The sequence below is a fragment of the Elephas maximus genome, chromosome 21 (genome assembly GCF_024166365.1).
Source record: "Elephas maximus indicus isolate mEleMax1 chromosome 21, mEleMax1 primary haplotype, whole genome shotgun sequence".
NCBI lineage: Eukaryota > Metazoa > Chordata > Mammalia > Proboscidea > Elephantidae > Elephas > Elephas maximus.
The window spans coordinates 38,916,051-38,927,014 of NC_064839.1; the positions used below are offsets into that span (position 1 = coordinate 38,916,051).

At 43.6% G+C, this 10,964-nt stretch overlaps 1 protein-coding gene across 1 annotated transcript; it reads right to left on the reverse strand.

Annotated features, from left to right (window-relative positions):
* Positions 1–2,034: 2,034 nt before the first annotated feature.
* On the reverse strand, positions 2,035–3,204 carry CHST4 (carbohydrate sulfotransferase 4). Its single transcript, XM_049864760.1, has one exon. The coding sequence runs from the start codon at positions 3,202–3,204 to the stop codon at positions 2,035–2,037; it is 1,170 nt and encodes a 389-aa protein (XP_049720717.1).
* Positions 3,205–10,964: the final 7,760 nt, after the last annotated feature.

Genomic DNA, 10,964 nt, shown 5'->3' on the forward strand with positions numbered 1-10,964 from the left:
TCTCTTGCTGCTCTGTGTTGGGGAAATTTTCCTCTTTCATAGTTTCTTGTAGAGGCAAGAAGCATTTGGCTAGGAGATCCTAAGCTCTTGAGGAGTTCTTAGAGTGGCTTGGGTTTGGATATTAGAATAAATTTGCTCCTTTAAAAAAAAAAAGTGTAAATTAACTTCAACAGACCCTCCTGGCAGAAGTAGCTACTTTAGCTTCTTTAGAGCTACTCAGCAGAATCAAGTGGGAGGACTCTGACCTGACACTGAGGTTGCATTACGAAATGAGAAGCGTGTCGAAAGTGATAATGAATACAAAAGATGAAGTGACAGCATCTCTTAGGCTTGGACAAAGTGAGATATTAAACAAATGAGGGTTCATGGAATTCTGGAGGTCAAGTTCTAGGCCTTCCTATTCCTTCCAACCTGGGGATGAGGACGGCTTCAGTGACTACATACTCTCGGTATGCCTTGAACAGGCACCTGTCAGAGCCATCAGTTGAATAGTGTTGCTGCCCAAATGCAGTGTGTATTAGTGCCGGGCTGGCTGTGGAAGAATCACCAGGATCGCTTGATAAAGAACAGAGTCCTAGGCTCCACCCTGGGAGATTTCAATTACAGCAAACCTGGGGAAGGTCCTGGCAATATGCATTTTAAGACGCCCCTGCGCCCTTCCCCTCCTCAACACCAGGTGTTTCTGGTGCACAACTAGATCTAGGAACTGCTGCAAAGACTGGGAGAAACCACTTTTCTTGTTAGGGAAGGGTGATCAGGAAAAGCTAAATAGCACCTTATGAGAACTGAGGTCCTTTGGCCGAAGAATCAGAATAAAAGAGAACTCTTCCCAGTCCTCAGGGTGATGCATATAGCATTATTACAACTGATGCCTCACACAAGAAAGAAAGGGCTTTGTTGCTGATTGTCTACTTTCTGCCAGTTCAACCAGATTTAGTTCACCTGATACTAAACATCGTTATAGGAAGTTTTTTTTTGGTATATGTGGGTAATAGACAATTGCAAAAGTGTCCCAAAAAATCTATAAAGATGATGATGTTCTTAGGCTAGGACCCCACAAAAATGAGCACTCACTACTAGTAATTAGGAAGCTTGAAAGAAGACATTCCAAACAGTCTTCATTGGAAATTTTAATGCTAATGGATAAGAGCTTCACAGGTCAAAGTCTTCTATGTGTGGTAAGAAAACACTGAGGGGAAGTGACTTCCACATTGGGCCCAGCCACCCCATAAACTGAATAGCTTGCTCTGTTTTGCAGAGATTTTGTTGTGACGGCCATGCTTACAGGTAAGCCTCCCACGCTGTTCTTACTCCCTTCCTTGAATCCACTGGGAGCTTTGAGGGTTGAGTTCACATCCTTGTGGAATCTAGGGATGAGCTCTTTGGTGGGAGGGCCGTTGCCCTGGTTCTTACTGTTCCTCCCTTTTGCCAAGATGTGGGCAGAGGTTTATGGATTTACTCCTCTGGTACTGTATGGTGCCTAACACTCTCCAGGCCATGAAGTCTATGAGGTACCCACCAATAGGAAGGCTAAGACAGGAGCAAGGCAGCACCACTGTTTCACTGGTTTCTGAGTCTGTTTTCTGTTCTTTTCTTTCGTTATTACAGATTTTATGTTTACTGAGACTTTGTTTTTCTTTTTTTATTTTCATGAGTAGATTTCTTAACTTTGTGGTTACCTTGAAGTTTACTCTTATCTTCCTAAGTTTGAACCAGTCTTTTATTACTTGCTATTGCCTTGACTTTCTCTCCGTTTGAAAGCTCTATACCTATACCATTTATTCCCTCTTTTATTGTTTTGACATTGTCATCATTTACAGATTGATGTCTCTATTTCTCTGTTTTAAGTTTTATTATTGAGTTCCTTACCCTGAGTCTATTTTTTAGACATGAATACAGACACAAAGATTTCTGTGCTTGAGCATGTGTGGGGCACAACTCATGCTCACATGGATACCTACAGAGACATAGTCAAGGCTCAGAAGCATTCATTTAATGTGGCTGAGGTTGGTCCTGGGTTGGGGCAGAGCCACCTCAACCCTCATGATAGTCTTGGTCAGAGAGGATCCAGGTAGAGAGAATATCCAGTGACAGGTTTCTCTGCTGTTGCTCAGACAGGACGTGGCGGTAACCTAGCAAATTCATGGTATCAGAACAGATTTTCTGAACTCGAGTAACCTTTTTGAAAGGCAAGGCCCAGCGCCAGGCCTGGGAGACATTGAGGGCATTCCTCGCATTTGTGTGGAAAGCGTGTTTTCCCATGCCCTTGCCTTGGGTGATGTTTTGCACCCAAGTCTGGAGCCAGGGAAAGAATTTCAGCCCTACGAAGTCATACATTCGGGAAGTTTGGGCCTGGGGGTCTCGGACCAGGTCCTCATAGCGCACAAGCAGGTAGCGCTGCTGCAGGGCTTTGGGCAAGAGCCGGATGGCCTCGAAGATCTCTTGCTGGCTTTCGCAGATGGTCTGCATCACGTGGTAAGGCCGGTCCTCCTCCTTGATTTGGTTCCACTTCTCCCCTAATACAATGCGGCTGTCAGCCATGAGTTCCAATGTGGTGCGCTCTCGGGAAGAGAACACAGCCCGGGGGTCCCGGACCAGATGCACAATGTACAAGTTGAGGGACAGGTCTTTCAGCAGGGGGTAGAGAGACTTCAGGTTGAAGAAGCGCACTTCCTTGAGCACCACATGGCTGTAGGAGCGGCAGGCCTTCTCCACCATCTCAAAGGGCTGTCGATTGCATAGAATCTTGCAGTGAGCCTGGGGGATGATTTTACCTGGTGGGATGATGTTGCAGGCAGGTGGGGAACACAGGGCCCGGCTGGTCTCCCACTGGAAGAGGGTGGACTGTCTCCGGGGACCAGGTTGCATGTAGGCGTCGAAGACACTCATGTCACAATGAAAGACAGAGCGTACCAGGTCCCGCACTGCCATGTGCAGCCTCAAGGCAGTGCTTTGTGTAAAGCTCATCCAGACGTGCCAGGCAGGCTCCATCAGGTAAAAGACATCTGGGTGCTGCCCAAAAACCTGTCCCACAAAGGAAGAGCCTGAGCGCCATGAAGACAGTATTAACACGTGCACAGGCTTGGGATCCTCCTTCGAAGGCAAAGAGCTGAGGTGGTAGCTGTACAGATGGAAGAATAGAGCGAAGATCACCATCTGGGAAACCAGAAACAGCAACAGCCTCTTTTTTATGGGTAGCATCATTGGGCAGAAGTTGAAGGCCTTTAGGAAACAAGGAGACAGGCTTGTTAGCTTGCTGGTTTGGTGTCTGCCTTCCATCTCCTTTTTTAGCCACCACCACCTTCTCCCTGGACGCCACCAAGGAATGACACAGAATACCTGTACCCTCCTGCAACCAATTGCACCAATCCCTCCCCAAATCAATTCCTGACCTTTGAAGTTACTGTATCAATGAGTTCTATATATTTTAGGCTCTTCCGTTCCTCCCTCCTTCTTTTTTGTCCTTTGGACTACCAAAACCAAAAAAAAAAAAACAACAAACCCACTGCCGTCGAGTCGATTCCAACTTACAGCGACCCTATAGGACAGAGTAGAACTGCCCGATAGAGTTTCCAAGGAGCGCCTGGTGGATTTGAACTGCCGACTCTTGGTTAGCGGCTGTAGCACTTAACCACTACGCCACCAGGGTTTCCTTGGACTACCAAGAATGCCTTTTTCCAGTTGCTATCAAGTCATTTCTGGCTCATGGTCAGTGACCCCATGTGTGTCATGTTACCTTAGTAAGGACGTTACCAGAAATGACCTAAGACAGTCCTTGAGAGCCAAGATTAGCACCTTTACCATTATATTCACAGCTAACATTTAGTGAGTGCTTGCTTAAGTGCCAGGCACTTGCTAAAAAAAAAAAACATTGCTGTGGAGTCTGACTCATGGTGACCTCGTGTGCATCAGAATAGAACTGTGCTCCATAGAGTTTTCAATGGCTGGTTTTTCAGATGTAGATCACCAGGCATTTCTTCTGAGGTGCCTCTGGGTAGACTTGAGCCTCCACCCTTTTGGTTAGCAGCGTGTTAACCACTTGCACTACCTAGGAATTCCATGGAGAATGCCTAAACTGGCCATATTTAATTAGCATCTAAGGAACTACCTCTGTCTTGAAGACGTGCATATCTCCAGTTAGGTTACTTATGACCCAAGTCTTGGTTGAAAGCCTCGTTAATTTCTCTTGAAACTAAGGGAGATAGACAGTCTTTGGAGGAGCTGCCTTGAGGCCATGGCTCACCCATCCGTATCTTGAGGGACTAGCATAAGGCCATTTCTCTCCTTTCTCCCTGTGTCAGTTGAGCACAGGACATTCCACTTCATCCCTGAAGGGTATGGCTGCAGGTTATAAAACTGCTGACCTTTAGAGTTGTCTCCTCAGCCTCAGAGCCACATGTCCACAGATCTTATCATCCTGTGAGAATAGGGATATGAGGAGCTGACCCAGTGCTGACCTTGCTTCTGTGTATATGAATCCTTTTGCTCTCATAGTCTCTTACCAGTTATCAGTAGACACTATGAAAGTGTAATAAGGCAACCTAATAGCTTCCGTATTGGTACCTGTGGCCTGTCAACCACCACACTGTTTGGGGGAATGCTTTTACTACTTGACATGGCTTACTCAGGGTTGCTCAGTACAGTTGGGCAGGTTGTACACTGCATAGGCTTGGGGAATGCCATCACGTCAATTTTCTAGATATTTATTATTAAAAAACTCTGGTAGCTGGAAGAACTAGATGGTGCCCAGCTACCACCGATGATGGCCCTGACAGGGAACACAACAGAGAATCCCTGATGGAGCGGGAGAACAGGGGTGGAGACCTCAAATTCTCATAAAAAGACCAGACTTAATGGTCCGACTGAGACTTGAGGGGCACCAGACCCTCTGTTAGCCCGAGACTGGAACCATTCTTAAAGCCAACTCTTCAGACAGGGATTGGACTGGGCTATAAGACAGAAAACAATACTGGTGAGGAGTGAGCTTCTTGGCTCAAGTAGACACATGAGACTATGTGGGTAGTTCCTGCCTGGAGGCAAGATGAGAAGGCAGAGGGGGACAGGAGCCGGTTGAATGGACATAGGGAATACAGGGTGGAGAGAAAGAGTGTGCTGTTGTATTAGGGGGAGAGCAGCTAGGGTTACATAGCAAGGTATGTATAAATTTTTGTATGAGAAACTGACTTGAATTGTAAACTTTCACTTAAAACACAATAAGTAAAAAAAAGAAAAAAATTCTTGTAGCTAACAGTATTTTGGTCCAAAAAAATAAATAGGTTAGGATGATTTTCTAGTTGCTGGAGTTTAAATATCTAGAGAAATGAGTTTCATTTTGTAATTCATACCAAGCCTCATACAGACTGGTGGCAACCATGAACTTATTCCCTTCATAATCAGGTCTGGTTGTTGTTCTTAGGTGCCATTGAGTCAGTTCCAACTCGTAGCGACCCTGTGCACAACAGAACGAAACACTGCCTGGTCCTGAGCAACCCTTGCAATTGTTGTTATGCTTGAGCTCATCGTTGCAGCCACTGTGTCAATCCACCTCATTGAGGGTCTTTCTCTTTTCCACTGACCCTGTATCCTGCCAAGCATGATGTCCTTCTCCAGGGACTGATCCCTCCTGACAACATGTCCAAAGTATGTAAGATGCAGTCTCGCCATCCTTGCCTCTAAGGAGCATTCTGGTTGTACTTCTAAGACAGATTTGTTTGTACTTTTGGCAGTCCATGGTATATTCAATATTCTTTGCCAGCACCACAATTCAAAGGCGTCAATTCTTCTTCGGTCTTCTTTATTCATTGTCCAGCTTTCACATGCATATGATGCGATTGAAAATACCATGTCTTGGGTCAGGTGCACCTTAGTCTTCAGGGTGCCGTCTTTGCTCTTCAACACTTTGAAGAGGTCCTTTGCAGCAGATTTACCCAATGCGAAGTGTCTTTTCATTTCTTGACTGCTGCTTCCATGGCTGTTGATTGTGGATCCAAGTAAAATGAAATCCTTGACAACTTCAACCTTTTCTCCATGTATCATGATGTTGCTCATTGGTCCAGTTGTGAGGATTTTTGTTTTCTTTATGTTGAGGTGCAATCCATACTGAAGGCTGTGGTCTTTGATCTTCATTAGTAAGTGCTTCAAGTCCTCTTCACTTTCAGCAAGCAAGGTTGTGTCATCTGGATAACGCAGGTTGTTAATGAGTCTTCCTCCAATCCTGATGCCCCGTTCTTCTTATAGTCCAGCTTCTCATATTATTTGTTCAGCATACAGATTAAGTAGGTATGGTGAAAGAATACAACCCTGACGCACACCTTTCCTGACTTTAAACCAATCAGTATCCCCTTGTTCTGTCTGAACAACTGCCTCTTGATCTATGTAAAGGTTCCTCAGGAGCACAATTAAGTGCTTCATATGCATGTCAGGGCTTACTTTGTGTGAAAAGACCGCAGTTCTCAGTAGCATGCTAGAATATTATACCGAGGGAAAATTTAACTTTCTTTGGATCATTTTGGGTGTCTCCCTTACATTGTGAAATAAATAGCTATTAAGAAATATAAAGCCACTTCACATAGTATAAAATATTAATAGTAAAAAAAAAAGCAAGGTACAAATTTGTATATCACTATATATATCTGTCAGTTTGTCATACTGTGGTGGCTTTCATGTTGCTGTGATACTGGAAGCTTTGTCACTGGTATTTCAAATACCAGCAGGATCACCCTTGGTAGACAGGTTTCAGCTGAACTTCCAGAGTAAAGACAGACTAGAAAGAAGGACCTGGCAGTCTACTTCCGAAGACTGCATTGCTTTGGGCAAATTGGTGCAAAAGATCTCTTTGAAGTGTTAAAAAGCAAAGATGTCACTTTAAGGACTAAGGTGAGCCTGACCCAAGCCATGGTGTTTTCACTTGCTTCATATGCATGTCAAAGCTGGACATTGAATAACAAAGACCAAAGAAGAATTGGTGCCTTTGAATTATGGTGTCCTGGAAGAATATTGGATATACCCATGGACTGCCAAAAGAAGGAACAAGCCTGTGGAAGCGGTACAGCCAGAATGCTCATTAGAAGCAAGGATGGCGAGACTTCATCTCAAGTTCTTTGGAAATGTTATTAGGAAGGACCAGTTCCTAGAGAAGGACATCATACTTAGTAGAGGGTCAGCAAAAAAGAGGAAGACCCTCAACGAGAAGGATTGACACAGTGGCTGCAATGATGGGCTCAAACGCAGCAACGATTGTGAGGGTGGCACAGGACCGGACAGTGTTTTGTTCTGTTGTACATAGGGCCACTGTGAGTCAGAATTGACTTGATGGCATGTAACAACAACAACATATGCCCAAGACATTCCCTCTTACAGCTTTACTAAAGAAGAGAATATGTTTTCAGACATTAATTAGAGCTGGATTTAGAGTTTACTATTTTTCTGTGACAGGTCTTATCATTAATTTTTAAAAAACTTTTAAAAATCACATGGTTCGATTTTTTTTTAAGGGATATTATCATGGACATAGTCCACAGACTCAGAATTGAAAGTAAGGCTTTCCTAAGATTCTGTACTGTTCTACTCTAATGAACATATTGATAAGTAAAAAATGCAAGGGGTCACTATAAGTCAGAGTTGACTTGAGGGCAACTGGAGGAGGAAGATTCTGCATGCAGGAAGGAAATAAGGAAAGGATTTGCCAGCTGTGGCCTACTTTGGCATTCCCCAGGTTTTTAACATATGGAATGACATGGGAGGGGAAATCTTATGACAAGCAATGTCTATGAAGGAGGCCTGTAGTCATAAGTAAGAGAACTTCTAGAGCTATTTGTAAAGAGAGGTAATGAAATACTTTTTAAAGGGGTCACAATATTTTTCCAGGGGAAAGAAAACCTAAGCATCTTACTAGGTCGCTGAGCCTGTTACCTCTTCTCTGTATACTAACACTTGTGTTTATCTACAAGCTAGTGTTTTGTCATCATTATATAGTGAAAGTCTACTTCCAACACCGACCCTTAACTGCCTAGCCCCCAGCTTGTTTCCAGATGCCAGCTGGGTTCTTTTTTTTTTTTTTTTATGTAGCCTTTCTCCTGTTTTATGCATACACATAAAAATTCAAATGTATATGCATTCTTGATTTTTTCTTCTTTAAAACACAAAAAGTAGCAAGTTATCCATCCACACCATGCTGCACCTTGCTTTTTTTTTACTTGAGAATATGACTTGTAGTGCTTTCTATAGCAGTATATAAAGCATTTCTTCACTCTTTATACCACTAAGAGAATTCCACTGTTTGGATATACCACAATTTTTTTTAACTAGTTTCTTCATTGGTGGACTTTTGGGTTGTTTCCATTTTTCACCACTAAAAATGCTTTAATAATGACCTTTATGTTCACATATTATTGCGCATGTTTGTAAGATAAATCTCCAGACATGGAATTGATGACAGTATATGCACGTGTAGCTTTGATATCTACCACCCAGATGGCCTTCATACTAGCCATAAGCCATACTCTATGTCCAGAAGTCCAGAAATATTAAACAGTGGATTTTAAAGAAGAACTGAGCAGCCACAGATGAGACTTCTTGGAGTTTATATTTTGCTTCCTGAAGAGGAAGAACATGCTTTGCTGGCCCACGGACTTCCGTTGGAAGTCCCCTGAACATTCTGGGAAGTGTGCACTGATTCAGCCCAAATCTTGACTGGCAATGCAGAGAAACCCCTCTTTTCCATTCATTACAACAATACTTTTCCTCCATATGGGCCAAAAGGATCCGGTGAGGATCATCTCTCCTTTGTGGCCAAACAGCACTTTGCTATATGTCAGGGAAATGCTAATGAATGGGTAATTTCTGCTTTGTGATCTTTGTCCACAGGGTAGAACAAGGCTAGCTAAGATCTCCTAGTTCTTCAAAACTTGATCCTAAGAGGAAATGACCAGAAACTAGGCCATTATTGATAATGGTCCAATAATGACTCCTAAAGACCAAAACAGTGATTTTAGCAAGAGAGCTTCCCCCAAGGGCAATGTGAGTATGAGAAAAGTTTTGAACAAGGATAGGAAACAATGGAGCAAAAGAGAAAGAGGAAAATAGAGAAGAACTTGACCTGTGTACAACTATAAGGGAACTGTGATAGCATTTTATAAGCAGGGCCTGTAATAACAAAAGGGTTTAGGAAAATAGACCTTTCAAAGGCACGCACTCCTCCCACCCCTAATCCTGGCTTCAGGCCCGCCCTGGGTCCTGTGCAGGGCTCCATGGCTCTCAGCCTTCCTTGCTTGTCAGTGGCTCCTGGCCTCCTGCCCATTCCCTCCCAGAGTTAGAGCTGGGCCTTCCAGCTCTATCCTCTGCTTGTAGTCAGGCTTTAGTTGTCCACAGTTCTCAGGAGTTCACAAGGAAACCCTCCAACTTTTTTCTCTGTTTTTTCTTTCCATGAGCACTTTCCCTGGCCAAAAAGAGTATGCCGTTATGAAGTCAGTCCCATCCTTTGTCACTGGGTTCTAGCAACACCCTAGATCTAGGCAGCACATGGTGAGGTTGGACCAGAGTGTGTCTTGGGCAAGATGCAGCACTGCAGAGACTGTAATCAGTGCAGAAGGTGAATACTCTTGAGACTTTGGGGGAAGCAAGGCGATGAAGGTCACCAGTGAGTTTGAAAAGGCTCAGTGAAGAAAAGGAACACTGGGCAGACACTGACCTTTCTGCATGAAGCTCTTCATGGCATTCTCCTCTAATCTAACCACCTTCTGTGCCCCAGGGTCCTTCATGGAGAGTAACCTCCTCTGTAGTCTTTGGAGAGGGTCAGAATTTGTGAGAAGTCTGTGACATGACTCGCTCCCAGAGTCCCTAGTTACACCTTCTTGGTTGAGTATTCTTTAATAGCTACTCAATTGTATGTTTGAATTCCACTTGCCCCATTGCCTAATGCCCGGTTTGCTCATCTCTTATTAGCCTTTAGTAGTAGCCTCGTTCTTCTGTCTCTCAGCTCTCCCCCATCGTCCACTGCTGCCAAAACTATCTTTTTATTTTCATTGTGGTAAATATATATGTAACGAATTGTTTGCCATTTCAGCATTCCTTATGTGTACAGTTCAGTGACATTAGTTATGTTTATCAGGTTAAACCATTACCATTGTCTGTTTCCAAATTTCCCCATCACCTTTAACAGAAGCTCAATATCTCCTCAGCAGTGTGTCTCCCTTTTTCCCATCCTCTCACCCATCCCTGGTAACTGCTGATAAACTTTGGTCTGTATACACTTGCCTATCCTAGATATTTTTTGTCAGTGGAATCATATGAAATTTGTCTCTTTGTACTGACTTATTCCACTCAGCATAATGCAAAGCTATCTTTTTAAAGCACAAGTCTATCACTCCCCTGATTAAATCCTTCCGTAATTTTACGACATATACAGGAGTAACTTGATATCCCCAAGCCTTACACCCAGGGTCATTTATGACCTAATCTTTGATCTCCTGTCACTCCCCACCTTTTCGGTAACTTAGGCTCCAGACTTTAATTCAGTTCTTCCAAACTTGGCCTATTGTTTGGCAGCCCTGAGCCTTTTGCAAGGTTGCAACTTTTCCATCAAGATACTGCCCACATGTCACGTTCTTACTGAAATTTATCATCCTTCCTTCCAAGATTTAGTTGTTCCCCAAACTCTTCATTGGCATCCATCCCATTCTAGAGTAAGTAGCTGTATATGACTGTCTTTCCCACAAGACTATGATAACTTGAATGTAAAAGTTATATTTTATGTTTGTGTACAGGCTTGGAAAACTGTCATCTCCACAAATAGCCTTTAATACCAGGGAACCGGTGGAGATAAGCACCTTGGCAAAGGGTGGCCATATAATAATGAACTAGAGCAGAAGTGCCACAAGGACTGGACCTGGGTCCTCTCCATTGTTGTGTCCCTGGAACAGAACCTGACACATAGTAGGTGCTCAATAAACATCTATGAAATGAAT